This window comes from Marmota monax, unplaced genomic scaffold (assembly GCF_021218885.2).
Source record: "Marmota monax isolate L192 unplaced genomic scaffold, Marmota_monax_Labrador192_F-V1.1 WCK01_AAM20220418_F8-fsc00020, whole genome shotgun sequence".
Lineage (NCBI taxonomy): Eukaryota > Metazoa > Chordata > Mammalia > Rodentia > Sciuridae > Marmota > Marmota monax.
This window is the reverse complement of record NW_026692912.1, coordinates 4954795-4979650: the sequence shown is the minus strand read 5'-3', so window position 1 is coordinate 4979650 and position 24856 is coordinate 4954795. Positions and strand designations below refer to the sequence as shown.

The 24856-nt window shown below is 38.8% G+C and overlaps 1 protein-coding gene across 1 annotated transcript; it reads left to right on the top strand.

The window, feature by feature from the left end:
- Positions 1–774: 774 nt before the first annotated feature.
- On the top strand, positions 775–24278 carry LOC124097295 (thioredoxin domain-containing protein 8-like). The gene is made up of 6 exons (XM_046451740.1): positions 775–801; positions 2477–2581; positions 9262–9321; positions 12500–12565; positions 23276–23365; positions 24216–24278. Exons 1-6 carry the CDS (start codon positions 775–777, stop codon positions 24276–24278), a joined length of 411 nt encoding a protein of 136 aa, XP_046307696.1.
- Positions 24279–24856: the final 578 nt, after the last annotated feature.

Genomic DNA, 24856 nt, shown 5'->3' with positions numbered 1-24856 from the left:
AACAGTATGAATCCCGTCCCCAGTGGGGATAGGCCCTGTTTGACTTAATCCAACTCATGATCCCGTCCCCCATTCATGCCAGGTGGCCTACCAGGGTAGGTCCCTGCTCAGGCAGTGTGAGCTGCCTGGGAAATAAAAAGTCTGAAACAATCAGTAAGAAATAAAGACAGGGGCTGGGGATGTGGCTCAAGCGGTAGCGCGCTCGCCTGGCATGCGTGCGGCCCGAGTTCGATCCTCAGCACCACATACAAACAAAGATGTTGTGTCCACCAAGAACTGAAAAATAAATATTTAAAAAAAAAGAAAGAAAGACAGAGCTAGAAATTAGATAGATAAAGAGGAACGCCTGATAGGCCTTCCAGTCCTGACGGGAGCTGAAACTGAGCAATTGAAAAGGGGCCCCAATTCCTTATTTAAGGAGGAGTACATCCAAAGCAGGGATAAGGTTTCAGCGGGAGGAGTCTTGGTGCTTGCTTCTCAGTGTGGCAGGGGCCTTGCAGTAAACAGGTTGATTGACATTTGTCACACCACACACATCTCCAAGAAGCTGTGTGGCTCCTGTGGGTCACCCCATCTCCGGTGCTGTGCTGAACTTGTGATGGAGCCGGGTAGGACGCCACATGAACTAGGCATCCTCCAACCAGTGGGGTTGGTACTGGCAGTTCCCGACACCTGGCTTTCCTGCCTAATGGCTTCAACACCGCTTTAGTTCAGATGGGTAATGGATGGCTTCCGGCACCCCATCTTAATGATTGGTGCAGGGATGAGCACAGGATGCAGTTAAGATCAGCGGAAGAGAGAGTGAGCCCTGCTATTATGAAGAACTCAGTAGATGATTTGTATCCTTGGCAGAGGGAATGGGCTCTGGAAGCAAACCACGTAGATTAACAACCCCAGCTACATAACTCACCAGCTGGCTGACCAGGAGAAAGTTAATGAACTTCTGCTTTCTCATCTGTGAAATAGAGATGATAATAGTACATATTCCAGAGAGTGTTTTTAGAGATTATAGGACAAAACATCAAGCACGGAGTAAATAAGCTACTATTGTTGCAATTCCAATGGGTAAAGGAAAAATAAATCTTGAACAGAGCCCTCTAGAGCAGCAAATCACTCACTCACCAGTAGAGACTCCAGGAATAGATACCAGGTGCCCATTAAAGACCATGAGAGAAGCTAGGTGAATCAGGGTTGAGTCCTATATTGACTTGGAGAAATGAATCATGATCACTCCCCAAAAACAAAACAAGAAATTACTGAAGGTGTTACATTAATTCTTCCTTTAATTTCACCAATAAGTCAATCTTTAGGGCTTTGTTTAAAAAAATCAAATATAGATTTCCATTTTGAATGACAGCTCACCTCCAACCTAGCCACTCTCATTTCTTTCTGGCCAACCTCATTTTCTTTCCAGAGGTAATTCACCAACAACAGCTTCCACTACCAACTCATTTTGTGAATAAACTCCTAAATGTTTTGTGGAATTTTCATCATTTATATGTACTTACAAAGAGAAATATGTCAGACCTCTGACACGTTTATAAAAGGTTGTATTGGCTTGAGAACAGTAAGGTAGGGCACTTGGTTAAGGTTTTGTTTTGTTTTGTTTTAACTCTTTTTAGTTATGATACAACACCAGGCAGGATCCATCTTCACATAATCACAAAAGCATGGAATTCAGCCTGCTCTGATTCAGTCCCCAACACTTTCCACCTGTTCCCTCTATCCTCCCTCCACTCCACCAATCCTTCTTGAATCCATTTACAGTTTATTTTTTTAAATTAGTGTCCTGTGGGCACACCTGATACTGAACCCACCTTGCCTTATCCATGCACATACAAAACTTCAGTCAGATCATTCCACCACTCTTCCCCTTTTCCATCCCTTCTTCTTCCTCTTCAATATCTTTCATCTACTCTACTGATATTTCCTCTATTTTGATGAAATTCCCCTCACCTCTTTTTTTTTCTTTCTCTCTTTCTTTCTTGTTTCCCCCATTTTGTTTTAGCTTCCACATATCAGAGAAAACATTCAACGTTTGACTTTTGGGAACTGGCTTATTTCACTTAGCATGATAGTCTCAGTTCCATCCATTCACCTGCAAATCCCATAATATCATTCTTCTTCATGGCTGAGTAGCACTCCATTGTGTATTTTCTTTATCCATTCATCTGTTGAAGGGCCCTTAGTTTGGCTCCATAGCTTAACTTAGCTATTGTGAATCATGCTGCTGTATACATTGATATGGCTGCATCATTATAGTATGCTGATTTTAAATCCTTTGGTTATATACCGAGAAGTGGGATAACTGGGTCATACGGTGGTTCTATTCCTAGTTTTTTTGAGGAATCTCCATACTGTTTTCCACAGTGGTTGCACTAATTTGCAATCCCACCAACCCTGTGATTTTATTCTCTGTAAGGCTCTATGAGATTCTGTGATTGAGCACATTTCCTTATTTGTGTTCTGGTTTCAGGATGAATTCAATACATTTTTGAAAGATGCTGGACGTCAACTTGTGGTAGTTGAATTTTCAGCAAACTGGTGTGGTTTCTGCAAAGAGATATGTTCTGTTTTTCATGTAAGTATCAATAGTATTGAGTTCATGGCTATAAAAGGAATTTAAGCCCCCAAAATAATTTTCCCAGAAATTCTTTAAGGTATTGGCACTTATGACACACTTTGGGGCCATATAGCATTTTGGAGCATCCTGAGGAAATGGTAGAAAATTCACTGGGATCTAATTCGAGGACACCAGAAGATTAATACTACTCATCTATAGATAATTCAGCAAGGAATGTCAAGATGTGCAAAAGAGTCCAACTATAAAAATGAAAAAAAAAAAACTAATCACATTACAATAATGACATTTTGCCAAAGTTCCAGAGTTCAGAACTTTAAAATATTGGAATAGATAAGATACATATGATACTTATTTTTAGCTATAATATAAAAGAATAAACATTCCCTAAATCTTCAATTCTATTATAAGGGGGGGAAAAAGATCATAGATCTCTTTTTAAAAGACATTCTCTATTTCATTTTTTCTGTAACTTTATTGAGTTATAGACCAAAAAAAGTGAACATATTTAATATACATGACTGGTGAATTTGGACATAAGCAAACTCCTGTGATCACCATTTCCACAATTAGAGTAATAAGCATTATCTATCACTTGTAAAAATGTCCTTGGGTCTCTATGCTTTTTCTCACCCTTCCCTGAAAGAGGTAGTAAGAATGCTTAACCTGAAATCTACCCTTTTAACAAACTGCTAAGTGTGCATCATATTGCTGACAATAAATGCTACACTGTACAGCAGATCTCTAGAATTCATTTATCTTCTAAAACTCAAATTTTCTACCAATTGAACAACTCCCTCTACACGCCTCCTCCCCCACCACTCCCTAGTAACCACTGTTCAATTATCAGGTTTTATAAGTGAATATTTAGATACTTCATAGAAGTGAAATTGTGTAATATTTGTCCTTCTGCCACTGGCTTATTTCACTTGGCATAATATCTTCCAGGTCCATTCACGCTGTTGCAAATGGTAGGCAAACCATGTCTTACACATCCTTTCTTGTTCCCTGCTCTGCTCGGTAAAATATTCTAGTAAAATAATCTACTTGGTTGTAATGGTATGTTTATATCCAAACTGTTTTTCTACATATGCACTAGTTCATATTTTTTAGTGTCTCCAAATTAAAATTTTAATATTTAATATACTGTTTCATCTAACTTCTCTGTTGTCCCACTTAAAAGCTCATTATACTATTCGGTTTTGGTAAAACAGAAAGAATCTCAGGGCATTTTCTTTTCATTTCTTCTTATTTTGCAAAAGTTTCACATTTACTTTTGCTCTCTTTCATGAAATTTATTCTTTCCTTCAAATATAAAAATGTCTTGAGCTGGGCACAATGCACACTTCTGTAATCCCAGAGACTCCAGAGATGGAGGCAGGAGGATTTCAAACTCAAGGTCAGCCTGGGAAAATTGAGACCCTGTTGCAAAATAAAAAGGGTAGGAGATGTAGCTCAATGGTAGCACCAAGGTTCAATCCCAAGTATAGAAAAACAACAACAAAGTTTTGATTCCTCTATGAAACTGAAACTAAAAATATTCTGTTCTATTCTCAATAAGGGTTTCTAACATTTGACATTTTTTTACTTGAATCCACCTAAACTGATTCTAATCACAGTCCCAACCTTGACATTTAATTAAAAATGAACTTACAGTCAAACAGAGAAATGGGCTACATGTCATCACAACATGCCTACTATGTCTTGGAATACATAGAGGAAACATTTAAAAAAAAACATTTCTACACTTTACTTATTTCTATTTCTATTGTGCAGATAAATGGGATTCACTGTGATATTTCCATATACTCTTGAATTGATCATGTCCATCCACCCTTCTTCTATACCACCCTGTGCCTTTCCTCACCACACCCTTCCCAGTCCCTAGAAATCTCTCTTGTACTTTCAGGTAAAATTTTTATTTATTTATTTTCATTTTTGGTTTTCCACGTATGAGACAGAACATGCAATACTTGGCTTTTTTGTGTCTGGCTTATTTCACTTAATATGATGTCCTCCAGTTCCATCTATTTTACTGCAAGTAGGATTTTATTCTTCTTTATGACTAATTAATACTCCCTTGTAGTATTAAGAATATATGATGCATATAGACAGTCTTTATCCATTCATGTGTTGGTGTGCACCTAGGCTGATTCCATATTCTTAACTTTTGTGAAAAGTGTGGTTAGAGGCTTTACTCTAATATAATATTGGATTATTTCCTATTTCTCATTTGCGTATCTATGCTTCTCTTGGGATTTATTCTTTCACATGGTCTCATGATTGTAGTTACCTTTCCTCCACTTCTGGGTGTTGGATTTTCTTAGGTACCTTTTAGAAGGCTGCCTATTGGTCATGAATTCTCTTACTGTATGCTTATAGTAATGATCTTTATTTCTTCTTAGATTCTGAAGGACCTTGCTGGGTGATCTTGATTGTCAGTGATTTTCTTTCAGGACTTGATATACATAATTCCATGCCCCCTGGCCTTTTCCTTTGAAACCTCTGCAGTTAGTATAATGGGTTTGCCTTTAATTGTGCCTTGATGCTTCTCTCCTGAAGATTTTAAAATTCTTTCTTTGTCCTGTACTTTTGACAGTTTCCTGTAATATGTCATGGTGAGGTTCTTTTCTGGTCTTGTCTATTTAGGATTCTAAAGACCTTCTATACCTGGATGTCCCTGTCTTTCCCAAGATTTGGGAAATTTTCTGGAGCATTTCATTCAATAGGTTTTCTATGCCATTGACATTTATTTCTTCTCCTTTGGGTACACCCATAATGACAACCTTTGATCTTTTAATGGTGTCCAGAGATCTTGAATGTTCTTTTCATTCTTCTTTAATTTTTTTCTTTATTTCTGCCTGAATATAATATTTGTAAAGACTTGCTTTTGAGCTCTGATATTCTTTCTTCTGCTTGATCTAGTCTGTTGTTGAGGTTTTTAAGTGAATTTTTCATACTGAGCTTTTCACTTCTAGTATTTCTGATGTTGCTTTTTTCCCAAAAAAAAAAAAATCTCTCTTTCCTCGATGTCTTGCTCATATATTCAAATACTGCATTGTCTTTCTTCTTTCATATCATTGTTTGTATTCTCTTGGATTTCATTGGACTTTTTTTAAAAAATTGTTCTTTTGAATTCTCTATCAGGTATTTCATTCACTTCAGTGTCTATGAAATCTGATACTAGAGAGTCATGAACTTTAGAAGAAGTCATATTACCTTGTTTTACTGTGCTTCTGTACTTCTGTGTTGAAAATTATGCATCTGTTGGATGGATATTTCTACTGTTTGTGGAACAGCTGTCTTAGGAAGCAGCTTTCTGCTGACAATGTGTCTTGGCATAACAGCTTAGTGTACAAAATTGACTTTATTTCCAGCCTGGCACCTCAGTGTAATCTCCCTGTAGCTTCCTTGGCTGAGACTAGCAACTTTGGGCAAAGTACATACTGTATCAGAGCTGGAGAGACCTACTGTCTCTACAGGTCTTTGAGTAGGGACTCTAGCCATTTAGGCAGTTGTTGCATAGACAGTAGAGTATGTGGGGTACACCTTCTGTGATTACTCTTATAATGGGTGTGGGGGCCTCTCTCAGGTGATAGGGGTTTCCTCAGGCACTGTTAATATAGGATATTACTTGGAACTGTTTCTGTTACTGGCTGCTCCGGTTGTGGCAAATGGCTTGAAGCACTTGTCCTCTGATTATAATTGATATGGGTCTAGATGCTTCAAAGAGAAGGAAGAGGTAAGGGCTGGAATCACAGACCCCCCCGCCCCCGAGAAGGAACATTTTAATATCTAACAAACCCTTCCATTCTGACACTCAAAACTTGAAAAAAGAGAATCTCCCTAACTTTGCACAGAGATAGCCAGTGCTCAAGTGCAGGAGTATAAATCTACTCACGTGGCACAAAGTTACAACTGATCAAATTTCTACAGCCCTACAGGAAGTATTTTCATAATGTAAAATGAAATCTAAGTCTTGGTAAACTCCCTTCTTGCTGCCTTCAGACCCTAGGGGTAACAGCTCTGCTGTTGCTACATCTTGGCTGTTGAAGCTCCTCCTAAACCTGTCCTTGTCTTTACAGGTAATCATAGTTAGTCACTGCATAAACTTCCACGAGTTATACTAATTTGATTGTGCCATCTGTTTTCTGCTGGAATCCAGACTAATGCAAACATATTTTTAAAATAAATGTTGGTGCACCCTCACTGCAAAATACTATTCAGATGTTAAAAAAAATGAAGTAGGCCCATATGGAATGATGGGATTATCTCTAAGACAATTTATCATTAGGTAAGAAGAGCAGAGTATAGAAAAAGTGTGTATAGCATGGTCCCATTTACATAAAACAGAAACACATACATTTACTTATAAAGGTATCTGTGTTTATTTATAAACCTTTATAGTACACAAATACACACACACACACACATACAAAGGGGAGGAGAAAAATGCTTATCAAAAAAGTTTGTTTTTCTATGAATGAGTGAAAATTGGGGGAAATTGTGAATGGAAGAATTTCACGTTTTTCTTATTTTTTTCTTGTAAGGCCCAAACTATTGCAAGAGAACACATGCGCTGCGTGTGATTTTTTTTTTAACCCATAGTACATGAGGGGCTTGGACAAAAGTTTCCACTTACTCTAGGTCACTGTATCAGCCAGCAATCAAATCTGGAAACAAACCAAATTGACAGGAAAAAAATTAATACAAGGAATTAAATGCTTATTAAATCATTGGAAGGCTGGATGAACGGACTCTGGATTGAGACTCCATGAACAGGGGTCTCAGAACAATGTAGGCCCACCTGTGGGGATCCCAGCATTGCCATAATCAGAAGTGAGGGGAAGCATGAGGCCTCCATGGGGTGGGAAAAGCACCATCCACAGAGCAAGAGCCAGGGAGTTGGAACCAGGACCTCCACTGTGACTGCCCCAGATGCCTCTAGACATCCAGGGCGTTGTGTCCGGACATCGGAAGCCTCTGCGGCTGCCTCCTGCAGAACTGCCTCCCAGTGCCCACCCTCTCTGTGCAGCAGGAATGTGCAAAGGTAGGAAGAAAGTAGCTTCGTGTCTTCTTCCAAGCCTCACCTGCAAGCATCCCGCTGATAAAACCAAGTGTGTGTGCACCCAGACTCTAGCTGCAAGGAATCTTTCCTTTTTATTCCTTTCCTTTTTTTTTTATTTTTATTATTTTTTTATTTTTCAGGCTCTGCAGGAAAGGTGGGGTGGAATGAAGTTAGCTATCCAAAGCTTTGTTCAAGGGAGAGGGAAGAAGAATTCAAGACATTTCAGATACACACACAAAAAATAAAAATCTACTACCCACAGAGTCTCTCTGAAAATAATACTAAAGGATGTATTCTGAGAATTTTTAAAAAATGAGTCATAAGATAATGTGGGGCTTAAGAAGTGATTTTAAACTTAAGTCTTAATTGTCCTCCACAATCTCATTTGACCTGCGCCTTGATAACTTAGAGCAAGGGTCAGTCATTTTTCTTGTAAAGACCTAACAGTAAATATCAGGTCTCTGACCCAACTACTCAACTTTGCTGTTGGAGATCAAAACCCAATGACAATACAGAAACAAAGTGCCAGACTGTTCCAATAAAACTTGAACAAGTCGAGAGTTGGATTTAGTCCACAGGGTGTAGTTTGGGGACCCTCAACTAAGAGAATTAGCAGACATGAAAATGCTCCCTGAAAAGAGCATTTCTGGAACAGGAGGGGTAGTGGATTTGTTGGGAAATCGCATGGAGTCGTCACTGTTGGCCAGCTCGCCTGCCCCAGCGTATACGATGGACGTGGCAAAAGGTGAGCCTCAAAAAGGAAACTGAGGCTGGTGAGGAAGGATTTTGTTTTATAAGTTCATGACCCTCCACTCTCTCTCTCTCTCCCTCTATAAAGTCAAAATAGAAGGTTTTTTTTGTTTTTTTTTTGTTGTTGTTGTTGTTGCTGTTGTTTTTTAATACCAGGGATTGAACCCAGGGATGCTCAACCACTGAGCCACATCCCTATCCCTTTTTAATATTTTATTGGGTCTCGCTGAGTTGCTTAGGGCCTCACTAAGTTGCTGAGGCTGGCTTTGAACTCACGATCCTCCTTCCTCAGCCTCCCAAGCTGCAGGGATTACAGGAGGGCACCACCACACCTGCCTAAAATAGAAGAATTTTAATAAGGATTTTTTCATGATTAAATGTGGATTTTAGGAAAAAAAAATGTGGGTCTGGGGATGGAACACAGGGCCCCGCGCATGCTAGATAAACACTACCACTGGGCTCCACCTCCAGCTGAGAACTGCATCTTGAAGAACACAGTGTCCTTCAACCTGCTCCCAGGAAAAATCCCCCATCCCTCCCCAGACCCTGCCAGGTAGGTCTGGACCCACAGAGACGCCTCACTGTTGCTTTGCTTTGTGTCTGTCCTTTTCCAGCTTTGGAATGTTAGTCATCAGGTTGGTTCTTTGGACTCAGCTTCTGCCCATGATCCTCTCTTCACCTTGGCACAGTCTGGCATTTGACCTGGGGCTTCATGCTCTGGGCAGTAGTAAAACACCAGAATGATGCTTAGCTCGCCTGGACAACTTTGTGCTCATTTCTATTTTTGCCGAAAGACACCTCTAATGTGTGCTTTAATATGAGCACAAAGCTAACGGGGAATCTTTATTCTTTTATTTTTAAGGACATGTCTCTACAATACCAAAACGTAAGGTTTGCTATCGTGGATGTGGACGATTCTCCGGTAAGAATCTTACCCTCAACCTGTGGATAGTTACGACCATTTGCATAGTAATTGAGCAGCATTGTCTCCATGATTACATAATCAGTGTAGAATCAAGTAGAATTTCACTTTTTTTAAATAAACTGTAGTAGTAAAGTCCCACATAATGCTCTTATATGTCTTTTATTACCTTTTTTTTTAAATTAGCAAATATGTGTTCTTCCTGCTGCCCTAATCAATCTCAACGTTCTCCATCACTTGCCCTAGATTCTGCCCCAGAATCTTCTTCAGCAGAGATGCTCCAGGAAAACAATACCAGTCAAATGGAATTAAGTTCATGTTGAAAAATAATTTCATGTCCATCCTGTGATAAATTATCGATCATTTTCTAAAACCAAACTGAATATATTTTAACTTGTTTTCCTCTTACTTTATCTTGTGCTTTCTTGTGGGTTTTCTTAAATATCACAAGAGATTCCAGGATTTCTTCCCTTCTATCTCTAGAGCCATCCCTACCCCACCCCACCCAAAATAATCAGCCTCATATTCTCAACCCAAATTTGTCTATATATAATATCTTTGCAAAATTATTTCTCCTACTATTTCTTAATTTTGTGTGCATGTGTGTGTGTGTGTGTGTGTGTGTGTGTGTGTGGTACCAGTGACTGAATTCAGGGGCACTCTGCCACTGAGATATATTCCCAGCCTTTTTTTTTTTATTTTGACAAATGTTCTTGCTAAGTTTCCCAGGCTGACCTTGAGTTTGAGTTCCTCCTGCCTCAGCCTCCCAAATCTGGGATCACAGGCATGTGCCACTGCATCCAACACATTTGTTAACTTATAACAAGGAAAAATAACGGTGTTAACTTTCCATCACTATAACAAAATAACTGAGATAATAGACTTATAAAGAGAAAAGGTTTATTTTGGCTCACAGTTTTGGAGGTTCCAGTCCATGATTGATTGGCCCTGTTGCTTTGGTCTAATGGTGAAGCAACACATCGTGGTGGGAGAGCATGGTGAACAAAACTGTTCGCCTCATTGCCAGGAAGCAAAATAGAGAAAGGAAGAGTTTGCAGGGTCCCACACTCCCCTTCAAGGGGGATTGGCCTTCAGATCTCCCACTCAACTCCATCTTTTAAAGGTTTCATCACCTCTCAATAACCCCACCCCAGGACCAAATCTTCAACATGTGGGCCTTTGGGAACATTCAACATCCAAACTATAGTAATAACAATAACAAGTGGTCTATAGATACCTTAGATTGAATAAGATTTAGGATGAAAAAAAATATGTTATTCACTGTTCAGCATTTTAAAGGTTGAAGTTGTAGAGGTTGAACCTTTATAAACTTTATTTATTTGCTAAATATGACAAAGACAATTAGAAATTATAAAATGCATATGATATATAGCATGGTGCCTGGTGTGTAATAGAAGTTCCACTTCTCCATTTCCTCTAAGCCTCATTAAAGTGTGACAGTACTTAATTACCCTTTCCGCTGAATCATACCCTGTGTACTCAGAAAGCACAGCTAGGATCATCATCTCTTTGTCTCTTTTTATATTCACAATCTTGTGCAACCATTGCTACAGTCATCTTTAAAACATTTTCATCACTCCAGAAAGAAACACTATACTCTTTATCAATCATGGCAATTCCCTCCCTCCGTGCACCACACCCACCCACAGGAGGCAACTACAAATCTACATACCATCTATAGATTTGCTCATTCATAGAAATGGAATCATAGGTGGTCTCGACTGGCTTCTTTCACATAGCATATTTTCAAGGTTCATCCATGTTATGAAATGTATTAGTACTACATTATTTTGCTGAATCATATAATAATAATCCACCATATGGATAACGCCACCTTTTATTTATCCATTCATCCATTAGTGAACATTTAGGGGGTTTGTCCTTTTTGACTATTGTAGATAATACTGATATAAAAATTAGTGTACAAGTTCCTGTGTGAACCTGAGTTTTCATTTCTTTTGATATATATCTACAAGTGGAATTTTGAAGTCATGTGGTAACTCAGCACTTAACTTCTAAGGAATGGACAAACTAGTTTCCAAAGTAACTACACCATTTCATATTCCCATCATCACAATAAGAGTCCTAACTTCTCCACATCCTTGCCAACACATGTAATTATCAGACTTTTTTTTTTTACTGTAGCTCTTATCTTTTAAGGTGAAACAAAAAAAAACCACACTATTTTATACTAATTTATTTATTGGGTATCATTACTATGGTCGTGAAAATTATAATTTACTGTGTTTGTGTGTACATGTGTGTTTGTATGAGTGTTTGCGTTAGGGTGGGGAAAGAGATTTAATGCCAATTAAAAGGGTGCTATATTAAGGAGAGAGGTCCAATTCAGTTTATCCTGTGAATGGCTAATTTTCTTTGGTGTCCTCTACAAGAGGAAAAAGAAATCCATCCTACCACTTGGAAGTAATTTGGAATGGATTAAGACTATTGGGATTTCAGCCTATTTTCTTGCCTTTGGACTCCAAATCTTTCAAAAAGATGAGCAGTGAGGAGGGTGTAGGTATTAAAAGAAAGAAATGTGTGTTAAAATGCTAGACCCATACATCATTCCATGTCTTCAGTATGACTTACAAAGGTATTTTTATTCGTTCCTATTTTTGCAATGGGCTCCTCTGCAGTCTTTCACAAGGTCCTTGACAAGAGAGTTCATTCACTAGGTATCCATTCTGTTTTGGCCTCCATCTCTCTCCTTTCTTCTAGAGCTCTTGGATGGAACAGCGTAGGAATACTGGAACATTCATTCTCCGTTGTCACATTTCTGGAGGCTTTGAGTATATGCTTGGAAATTTCTTGGCAGGAGAGTTTATAAACTGTCAGGCATGCCTGGTGTGGTGGCACATGCCTGTAATCCCAGGGATTCAGGAGGCCGAGGCAGGAGGATCGCAAGTTCGAGGCCAGCCACGGCAATTTAACAAGACCCTTGGTAACTTACTGAGACCCTGTCTCATAATAAAAAATAAAATGGCTGAAGATGTAGCTCAAATGGTAGCAATCCTTAGCAACAACAACCCAAAACAAAAGCGTCAGGTGTCCCTGGGCTTTAAGACACACCTCCTGATAATTCAACAAGTGATATAGCTGGTACAGAGAGAGGACAACAATACTCCGACTTCTTACCATTTCTTTTCTTTTCCAGGAGTTGGCTGATGCTTGTCACATTAAAGCAGTGCCCACATTTCAGATATTCAAGAAAATCCAGAAGGTATGTTTCCATGGAAACCAGCAAGGTCAAATTAGATTATAGAACCATCAGAGCAAAAGGAAAGGGGGAAAAAAGCCTACGATATCCTCGGTGGTGAAACAACACATTTATTTTTAACTCTTAGTAATTTTTATTTCTGAACTTACATATGGCCAAGAGGTTAAAAAAATGCAAGATTTATTAAAAATATCCCCATTTAGACCATCTGAGGTGTTTGGACATGAGAATGCATAAGGATTATTCTACTGTTACCCCTAGCCTGGGGCAGAACCATCAAGAAAGAATCTTCTGGAAAAGAACATAATGAAATTCTCACACCGAGGTAGACACGTCATTAACACCGCATGGAAAAATATTAATAAAAAGTTATCACAGGGCAAGATGAATATGACTGAATATGCAGATTCTAGATTCAGATTCCCAGGGATCAAATACCAGTTCTCCACCGCCTACCTGTGGGACCTGGAACATGTACTTCATCTCCGTATATCCAAGTTTCCCCATCTGTGAAAACAGGGATCATAATAAATTTTTCCCTCACAGGGTTGTTGTGAAAATTGATTCATTAATAGAATAAAGTGTCAGACCCATCCTGGCATCAAGTGCCCAACGTGTTATGTCAGCTGGTTAGCTGTTATCTTGAAGATATTCATGGAATAAAACATTTAAAATATTTGGCATGTGATCAAAGTAGCCATTTCATATATGGCTGGAGATATGAACAATGGTGCATATCTCACAAAATGTCATTTTGCCACACACTTAGGAGGCACAAAATATTCATTCCTTTTCACACAATTACCTCATCCCTGGGAACTTGGGCCAGAGAAACACTTCAAGAAAAAATAAACAGCTAAGTGTATAATAATTATAGCATGAAAAAAATAAACGGAAGCAACCTAAATGTCATTTTTAGTAGAGTGACTAAGTAAATTATGATACATCCACTCTCTGAAATAGTACTCAATCAAAATGTTGAAATAATATGTGTAAACAAGTTTATTCTGAAACTTTATGAAGATTTGTATCTGCAGTGTTATGAATAAAAGCATTTGACATGTAACTGTAGAATTTTATTTTCAGTTTTTATTTGTTATATACTTGCTGCACTATAATTGTTGCAGTGAATTTAACTTATTTTTTTGAAAATAGCATTACATGTTCCCTTCCCTTGTGTTTTTACTTGAAAATTAAAGCTATTTAATATATGTTCTCCCAACATGTACTACCTCCATGTCAAGTTACCTGTGCATCATATTTTATTATTTTCTCCACTTCCATCTCAGAAATAAGAATGTGTCCTTCTTCCAAAAATTGATTCCATCCAAGTATTTGGATTGCATTCCCTCCCTTCTGTTCCAGGCCTCTATCCTTCAGTTACCCTATTTCAAAGTTGGAGTTTGGACTTGTGTTTGTGCCATCTGGCCTCCATTTTCCATATCTATCAGCAGATCTCTGATTTTCTTTCAAGGAGCCATGTCCTTTTCCATCCTGGCCCAGGTGCTCCCTGGGGACTTCATCTCTAGGTTTAGACCATTTCCATCAGGAATGGGCCCTGGGTTCTAGTCAAGCCAATCCAAGCCAAACCAGAGCTGATTCCAGGACCTATGCTTGAACAGTAGGTCAAAGTCTCCCCCTTGATATCACTGGGTTTGAATTTGGGAAGAGATGGAACTGAAACTATGACAACTAGCTTGTTACCATAAGGAAATCTGAAAAGGAAGCCACCATAGAGGAAAGCAGCGGAGTCACTCACGCCAACAGATGCTCATGGCATTAACTGAACACTGCATTTGTCCATGCCTGAAGTCTGAGATACCCCGTAGGGTATCTGCAGATAGAGGAACATTGAGTTGGATTTTCTGTCACTTGCAACCAAAAAAATTCTCATGTATATATTTGATGTTCTCTTAAACTGGTCTCCTTCATTTCCTGTTCTAATTCTTGAAAGAGTAGAATACATTTAATATTTCCATTTTTTATTTTCCACACATTCCCTCATCTATCATTCCTTAATGTCACCATCTCTTTCCATACATCTAATTGAAATAGCCATTCCTCCATCCTTATATTTCTGGGTTACACAAAAGCACAGTTAACGAACCAGCTGGAATATTCTGGAAACCTCTTTCCTCTTTGGGCTTCTATCTCTGAATCTTTCCCCAAGCTCTCGTCTGGCTTGTCTCCTCTGGATTCCAACAAAAGTGCTTCTCAAAGTTCTAACCTCTTCTCCTCCTACCTTCTCCGCTTTAGCAATTGCATCCCTACTTCTAGTTCAAGCTATAAATACCTTTTACTGAGACAAATGCAACAGCCCTTTTACTCCCAAGCTGTAACTCTATAACTTTGTTCTCTTCTCCACATAAACTCCTGCCCAGCTCCATGTATATCATTTCCTTATTTAAAATGTGCTGTCTTCCCCCCTCCGTGGCCTCCAGAATCACCACTAAACCCTTGTGCTCAAGTCTGGCATTTAGATATCTCCGTAAGTCTTTGACTCAAGCCACTGTTCCCTGCCTTTTTCTATTTGACTCAGATCTCAGCTCCAAGCACTTGGAGTCGTTCAGATCTGATTTGAAAGCCTGGTGTCTAGAAGAACCTTGGGTGGAGAGAAAATGTTCTATGTGAGACAAATGAGTAAGCAGATGAATGCATGAGTGAATGTTTGGTTTTTGCCTGCATCTCACTCTGGCTCTGCCTTCCTTCCTGGTCTTGTTCCCATCTAATTCAGTGCAAGTTTCCGTCTGGCTCAGTACAGTGCTCTGTTTTCACTCCTTCTGTAGATGTTATTGCTTGGTGGCTGCTGCCCCTCAATAGATTTTATTCCCATTTTATGATGATACAAGACTCTCAGTTCCCAACTTACTCTGTATCTAGACTGTTGAGCAGATATTAGCCATTCTTCTGAGCAAAGGCTTGGCCCTATTTGGTCTCAGCTCTGTATGGAGGTTGGAAAGCCCCCTCTAAGGATGGGATACTCTTAAAAACAAGTATATCTTAAAAGGTCTCTAAAGGGTACAGACGGATCTCTTGAATTAATGGAACAAAATGCCGGCACTCCCAGATCATGAATGTTAGTGAACTTTCTGTTATAATAACAAATACCTGAGATAATCAACTCGAGTTTATTTTGGCTCATGGTTTTGGAGATTTCAGTTCCTGTAGCTCATAGCTTTTGAGATACATGGTGGTAGGAAGCACATGGCAGAGAATAGTCACTCATATCATGGCTGGAAAGCAAAAAAGAGAAAAGGAAAGGGGCCAGAGTCCCCCAGTCCCTTTCAAGGACATACCCCCTATGACCTGAAGACCTTCCATCCTGTCCCTGAAGGCTACAAGCCCTCCTGACAGTGCCACCATTTACTGCATAGACCTTTGGAGATACTTAAGATTCAAAATATAGCACCAAGATCTCAAAATTTTTATTTACTTGCTGGATAACTTCTAGAAAATACCATTAGCTGAACTTGCAATGTACAAATGAGTCCACTTCTAAATTTTGTTTGCACCTGTAATCATGTCTCCTGATGTACTCATACCTGGATCAATTTAGATATCATTTTTAAAACTCCAGTAAAAATTGCAATAATGAAACTGTTTGACAAAAAAAAATGTTCATCTTCTATGCAAAACACAAGAGTCATAAAAAGGGAGGAAGAGATCCTAAAGAGATATCCCTGCGTCTGAGCAGCACTGTAGGTTCTGCAGATCCTCACTTCTACTGTTGCATCAAGAGCTTCAGTTAAACCTTGACACCGCTGAAGCCCTCCCCCAGTTCTACCTCATAGTGCTCTGAAAAGAAAGCCCCTAGAACCAGAGAAGATTTGGGGTGGCCAGGTAAAAAGATTCATTCATGCGAATTTCCTTTCCCTTGCAATAGAACTGACTAGGAAATCTTTCATTGACATCCACTATCTTCCTGGGGGTAGAGAAAAATTAAATTCACTTCTTTGGAACCAACTCCATAAATGTGTTTCATCCTTCATCTGGGACAGCACAACTGGAAATGGATTTATTGAAGCAATTACGTTCTATTTATCTGGTTTTTTTTTTAAAACCCCTAGAGTGGAGTTTCTATTAAGGACTGTTACTAGAAATGTCCTCACATTTCTGGTAAAATATCTGGCAAAGAGCCACTGTCCATTATACGCTTTCAAATGTGCATGGCATAAAAGCCTTATGATAATTCCTCCTAGAGCACAGAGGTAGGAGATTATTCACCTCCCTTGGAAATATGATCCACTTCCTTTCATTAGAACAAAAAAGTCTTTGCATTTCTCTTTTGCCATTATTTCCAAGGATCTCAGGATCCCCTCTTCTGATTGAATTCAGTAGCCTCCCTGTCCTTCAGTTTCCTGATATTCCTAGACATTCCCACATCACATCATCCTTTATGTTTTCATTATTTTATTTTGCCCTGATTCATGTTCATTTCAATTATTTTTAAAGTATATAAATCAAAAGACAAAACTTCAAAAAATGAAAACAAATGAAGCCATTTGCAATGACCCGTGGTGGTTTATGGGCATTTCTTGGTTGCTGGAAATGTTCACATAGAGGTTAGAAGAGCAGCTGAGATACAACATGAGCCACACCATTTTAGGAGAAAACCACAACAAATTTCGGGTAATCAAAAAGGCTTTTCCCTTTCTGCTGTACTCCTTAATGTTTTTATCTAGAACATCACACCATGTTCTAAGAAGATACATTGTGGTAAATAAGTTCATTCTGCTCTACTTTTCCAGATGGGGCACCTTGGCTGGTTCTTTTAACACAGTATTCTATTGTAAGTACAGTAGTCCCCCTTTATGTGATAGTTGGGGCAGGGCGGGGGATGTGCTTGCTCCATGAATATGTCTTACTATATAACCATCCCTACACAACCAGTCATGGCAATAGGAAATTCAAGACCACAACAGTCAGTCCAGGTGCACATCATCAATAATGATGTTTTGTGAAACAAGTTGACAAGCCAGAGTGGCATGGTGCATCACTTCAAAGTCATTGATCACGAATACCACACTTGGAGAGCCACACTCCTGGGAACTGGTGAGGGGTTAGTCAGGATTCTCTTGAACACTTGCAAGAGGAAGCAGCCAGATCACCAGCGTTTGTTCTTCTTTCAGAAGGAGTCATGCAGGCCATTAAAACATCACTTTTATTATAAATAGTCATGACGCTCAATTGTGCTCACTGAAGAACATAGCTGGAACTCTTCTCAACAGACTGCCTACAGTTCTCTTGAAGCCTTGACCTTGAGATGACTTGCCCATGGGAGAATCTGGGGCTGCAGAGGGGAAGCTTACTGCCCAGGTAAAAGAGATATCACTGCTTTGCAAAATTGTCAAAACCCTAATGTGAGGAAAGGCATGAGAGACTTCCAGACCCCTCTGAAGAAAGCTGTCCAAAGGGACTCTGAGGAAAGCTCACCTGAGCAGAGTATCTCCCGAAAGAGAGAGAACAGACATGAGCTTACTCCTTCACCTAGGCTTAAAAGACATGCTCACCCCTGAATTTGGGAGAAAGAGGAGGGATGTAGAAAGCAGGCATGTGTAACCATGTAGAAAGAAGGCATCTGAGCTGATGTTTTCAGTGGAAACATGAGAACAGGGGTTTAGGCCATTGAAGGAAGAGCCCCTATAGCCACATTTGTGCTTGAGAACAAAGTTCCATCTCACATTTCCAGCAGGCAGAAGACATCTCCTCCGGCCAGAGTCCCAAATCACTTTTCCTATTCTCTGTGTGGCCTGAGATGAATTCTCACAACATCAGATCCACTCCTCCTTTCCCCTTCTGTGGAAAACCACACTGTGCTGAGAACTTGGCCCTCAAGCTGCATGTCAACCATTCAATTGCAGGCCCAGGACAAGTTTGGCCTGAGGGCCAAATCAGACCCTGGGACCTGTGGAACCCAGCCACACCCAATTGTTAACATTCAAATTACAACAGCAAATTTTGAGTAGCCTATGAATCATGAAATAGGTATTATCTGGCCCCGTATCAATGAAGTTTGAACCTGAATCTAACACAGAAGAAGAAAAGCACTTCTACCATTATTTATGCCAGCAATGCTCAAAGAGTCAAATATGTAAGAACTTTCTAAACCAGCAACAAGAAAAGGAAAATAAATTAGTATTTTCCTGACTTCTTACTATGAGAACATGTTGAAAAGATGGCTATTATAGATAAGGGGGCGATTAACAGCTTGTTTCTATGAGCTCTTTTCTTGAAATTGGGTGCATACGTTCAAGCTTCCCTCTTGTTAGGATTTAGCTCAACTCCAAAAACCTTCACTGAGTTTCTTGCATTTGCAAGGCCTGCCCTGGGTGTTGTGAAAAGTCAAGGGGAAGCGTTCAAATACTGGGTTGACGTTATGCAGATGGTTCTGGGGAAGAAGTGGATCAAATAGCACCACTGCCCACCTCTTAGCAGATGGTGGAGATAATTTGAAAACTTCTCATCTCTTCCATCTTATTCATAATATTGAATGCCTTAGTAAACCCTTCTAAAATAATATATTATTATAAATGATAAAATTGTATGTACAAACACTTCTACAGCCATCCCCCCAAAATGTCTTGTGTGGGTTGGTGGTTCTGTGCTACTTTGTTTGCTGCTGCTGTTGTTGTTGCTGATGCCTCAGGATTTGCTGTTGTTGTTAGCTAAGTACAGATGTCTGGGAAAATGACGAGATTGATTTGGACTGCGTAGCTGGTCCAGATATATAACTTCAGTATTCACTCAACCAAAACTGCATATCAACTGGCCAAGACATTTTCTTATAATTATTCTATGAATGCATCATTAGTCAGACTCTGAAGTCTAATTTTTACTCTCAGAAATTCATATGTTAGGAAGTTCCACTGTCTCTAGCCTCTTTGTATTTTCTCAGTAACAGGAACAGACTTTTTGTAGGTGACCGAATGCCTTTGACCTTCAGAAAACTGCCTCTGGTTGAACTTTGATGATAGATAAATGGTGGGGTAGGGGTCATCCCAGTACTCTATTTTTGTATGTGTTTGAAAAGGTCTATAATAAAAGATTTTTAAAACTTGCTTCTTGGGCTTGGGCGGTACTCTGTTTATGAACGGCTTCCCTCTGTCCCATTGGTCTCTGGACACTGGCATTCATAGCTCTCATTAGCAGTCATTCTTGGGGTAGCAGCTGTGCATAAAAAATAAAGGCAAGAAGAGACATAAACACACTTAACTAATGCTTCCAATGGGCGTGTGCCTTTGAGAGGCACAGCCTAGCATCAGCTTAAAATGAGAAAACACTCTGGGCACAGTTCACAAACTAATTGTCTACCTTATACAGTTGGCCCTCCATATCCATGTGTTCCACATTCTTGGATTCAACTAATGACAGATCATAAGTATTTGGAGTAAAATTGCATTTGTACTGAACATATACAAACTTTTTTCCTCTGGTCATTATTCCCTCAAAAATACATTATAACAAGTATTTACTTTGTGTTATTGTAAGTAATATATTATAAGTAATTTGTGTTATTATAAGTAATATATTATAAGTAATATTATAAGTAATTATAATAACACAAAGTAATTAAAATACAATAAGTAATTATAATAACACATAATTATAAAATTATAAGTAATCTGGAGAAGATTTAAAGTGTATGAGAGTACATGCGTAAGTTATATGGAAATGTCAGTCCATTAATATAAGGGTCTTGATCATACATGTATTTTGCTTATCCATGGTAACCAATTCCCACACTATCCAAGGAAAACTGCATATGTTCAAAAGAAGGTTACTTATAAAATAAGTTCTTGTCAGTAGCTGTTTCTCATTTCTTAGCTGCATTTATTAAGCTCCTGTGTATGCAATGTCTATTAGTCGATAGGGAGACACAAATGTAATATTGATAAATTGGACAAAGAAAGAATAAGACAATCGGTACCTAATCCCTGAAATTTAATGCTACTGAGAATCTCATACTCATACTTCAATAACCAGAAATTAATATGGAATAACTTATGCTAAACCCTATTAATGCAGTGCCTATTCTGTAAGGTTCTAAACTAGAAACCAAAAATATGGGGGGAAAATAAGAGTTAGTGTCCATCCTTGCTCTGGTGGAACACACAGATGACAAAGTCAATTATTTAATCATGGAATGTACAGAGTACCATGGGATGATAATGAAAAAGTTCAGAGACGATGCCATGAGTTCATGTTCAACCACCATGAAGGCTGGATAAGATTAGCAACTAAGGGGCTGGGGTTGTGGCTCAGTGGTAGAGCACTTGCCTAGCATGTGTGAGTCACTGGGTTTGATTCTCAGCACTGCATATTAATAAATGAGTAAAATAAAGGTCCATCAGCATCTAAAAATTTTTTTTATATTAGCAACTGAGAAAAGATGGGAAGAAGCAGAGTGTTAGAAAATAGCATGGGTATGTGTCAGAAATTATTTGAATAACAATACAATGATAAAATTATCACTAGCCTCTGAGCTCCTGCAGGATTGTGTCTGTTTTGTTCACGATATATCCAGCTCATAGTAGGCACTCATTAAATACAGTTTTTCTTTTAAAAAACCCAAAAATCCAAAATCCAAAACATCTGAGATTTTTTGAGTGCTCCCATAAGCCACAAATCTGGTGCGTCAAATGTACACAAATTTGGTTCCATGCACAAAATTATTAAAAATATTGTATTGAGTTATCTCCAGGCTATGCGTATGAGATATACACAAGATGTAAATGAATTTTGTCATTAGACTTGGGTCGCATCTGCAAGATATCTCATTATGTATGTGCAAATATCCAAAAATATGAAATCGGAGACACTTCCAGGGCCCTAGCATTTCAGATATGAGATAGTCAAACTGTATTTGTTAAATGAACAAACGCATCTAACTCTGAAGTGTGTTAGAGTTGAGAGTCTGTGGTAGGGGGAGGGACAGCGAGGTAGACAGGATAAAATCAAAGAGACCTTTTAAGAAGCTTGGATTTGATGGTGATGGGGAAGTGTTGAGGAAGTTTACAAAGAAGGATGGCATGAGTGGATTTGTGGTTTTGAGCTTCAGGAAGGAGAGGAGATTTTGAGAAATAAGACAGGAGACAAATTATAGAGCTGTTACTAAAATTCAGGTAAAAGTGGGCAAAGGTAACATCCATGGAATTATGTGGCAAAGTTGATGTCACCTAAAGCCACCAGAATAACTGACATGAATAAGATTGGCAAATACCAAGTGCTGTCCAGGCTATGGAGCAATGAGAACCTTCCTCCTTAGCTAGTAGAGCATAATTTGAAAGTCTATGGAGTATAATTTGGGTAGTTTCTACGAAAGTAGAATCCTATAATTCCACTTTCAGATATACCACAAATGGGTTCTTATGTGCCCCAAAAGATTTCTCACAAAGATAGGAACAAAAATGTCCCCAGAAGCATCATTTGTCATAGCCAAAATGGATAAAAGTGTTACATTCCTGCAATGGAATACTGAAAAATAAATGTACTGCTGCTACAAAGATAAATCTCCTGAGTATCACATTGAGTGAAAGAAACCAGATGCAAGAACACATACTAGAGAATTTCATTTGTAAAAGTTCATAAACAGATAAAACCTATTCATTGTGAAAAATTCAGAGTAGAAATTGCGTTTGAGCTTGGGAAATGACAGGGCAGGGGTGTCTAAATATACCTTGATGTGGGGTGTGGCTACATAGTGGGCTTTGTAATAATTTTCCAAGCTGTACAATTATAATCTTTGCATGGTTTTGAATGTATATGAATTCTTTTAAATGTGGCTTCAGTTTCCTGGCTTGAGTGACAGCATGGGTGAGAGTGCCCTGAGCTAGATTCCAGGTACCTAGAAGAAAGAAGAGTCAGACTCCACAACAGTTGAGGCTCTTGTTGCACCTATGGCTTCTGGCTGACCTTGATGGCTATCCAAGTAGCGTAGCACAGGCATATCACATCTCTCCTCCCTGCCCCCTGCATTCCTAGAACTTGTGACATCCCACCATGAAAACAGTTTCCACCAAGAGAAGCCCATCTTTTGGGGCTCCAAAACTCTCTGATTCCTCAATTTTTTTTTTTTTGCAATAAGAGACAATCTAAGATAAGCAGACATAATCAGATTCACTAAGGCTTTTGCCATATGCAAAATATATATACATATATATCTATATATGTATGTATATATATCTTCTTATAGACCACTGGGAGTCCAGATAACTTCCCGGACTTGCATGGTGGCAGTAACAGGGAAGAGACACACCTTAGGAACTTCTTATTCAACCCTTACCAGTGTCTGTCTCTTGCTCAGATGTCAAGCTACTTCTGTATCAGAAAAGTAGAGGGTAGAGACTTAGGAGGATTGTTGGCAGAAGGTACAATAAATGGATAAATGGGAGCCACTGCTCCCACATAATGAAGCCCACTCTTCCAGTTCTCATGAGAAAAACAGAGAGACTGAAGTGGAACCCAGAACCTCTCCCATCCTCCATTTCATTCCAGCTTTGGCTAAAGGGACAAAGTTCCTTTAAAATCAGATTATGAAACTCCTTCATGTCCCAGAGCAATCATTCAGCAGTCATCTGTTAGGAAAGAAAACCATTTGCAGATCCTTTCTGACAGCTTCCTCCCCTGGCCAAAGCCAAGGGGGAATTATTTATAGGGAGATGGTTACAAAGCAGGCAACTCAGACAAATAATGAAATTCTGCACCCACTTCTAGGTAACTGTATTCTCAAGAGTCAAAACAACATTTTGCTGTAATACAAGTGAATCCATGGCCGAGCAGGTAAGTGGATCCACAGCCGAGCAGGTAAGTCAATGCGATCAAGAGCAAGTTGAAGCCTTGAATTTACACTCAGGAAATAAATAAAATGACAGCCTCTGGCAGAATGCTGCTGCCTGGGGAAGCAGAATCATCAGGTATGTGGATAGTTACCTTCTCTGCAGGACACTGAGCACTGAAGTTTGTTCTGGACTTAACCAACACTTGCTCCAAAGTCCTGACCTCATTCTTGGTGCCAAAACTGTCCTTACCAGAAACAAGCCTTCACCCAATTCCAGCCTCTTTTTACCTATACACCCTTCCCTCTCTCCAACCACCAAATACAATTTATGCTAAATCATAATAAGCAGTAAGGGTTTGGGGCTTCCATATTTCATCAAATATAAATGCTTATTAAAAATGTACCACTACTTTGTATATTACTAAAAAGTGTTCTGATTAAAACCAAGAGATGTAAAATTTTGAAGAGGAAATGTGCATCTTAGAATCAATTCTATATACAATGACATGACAGAAGTCAGGGAATAAGAAGACTCAAGCCATTTGGTTTTAGAAGATCATGTATATGAATTAATAGGTCCTCAATACCAATGCAAAAAAACTCCAATTATTGGGAATTTCCAATTATTGGGATAGACAAGAGGGATTTTGTGGAGAATTATAGAAACCTGGAAAATATTGCCATAAGCAATTTTGAAAGGGTGACAAATGTTAAAATATCATGAATTTAATGTTTAATGTATTCTTTATATTTAAAGCATCTTGAAGATTATGGTAATGAAGGAGTTCATTTTATAACCGGGAAAGAAATTCCTCAAAGCCTCAACATCTTTGTAATGCTTGAATAATGTTTTACCTTTTTGTGTGTTTGAAACAGATTTTTGAATTTTATGGAATGGATGTTAAAAGATTGGAAGAGAAGATTCAAGAGTTCATGTAAGCTGCTACCAAATCAAAATATACATGTGACATTTTCAAAGGCAACAGCAAATGTGTTTGTTTTATTTCCAGCAAACATGGTAGAGTTCTATCTTCTCTCTCCTAACACTTGAATAGCAGAATACCAGATTGCAATATAACTGCAATGTAGCTTAAAACTGTTGCAATATCAGAATTGTGTCATTTCCATTCTCCAAGGCAGCCTTAGCACTTCTCTGAGTTCGCTCCTTAGGCAATGTTTTCTTGACCTTCACAACAGAGGCCCTGCACGGCTAAGTAATGCCAGGTCATCAAGGTTTTCCAGAGATTTCCAAAGATGCAATTCTTCACAGTGATCAGAGAACAAATAAATGCCTTATTATCCCACAGTGCTCCAAAATGGAACTTTCTCACCAACTAAGTCATTGTTTGCAAGACAAAATTCTTTCCAACACAGCATCTTATATTTGAACTGTCATTTTTCTCTCCTCTGCCTTTCTAAAATTCTCCTAAAAATAATTTCTAAATCTCACAAAAACAGAAAACAGATAATTCCTTCTCTTTTGTTTTGTGTGTGTGTGTGTTGGTTTTTTTTTTTTT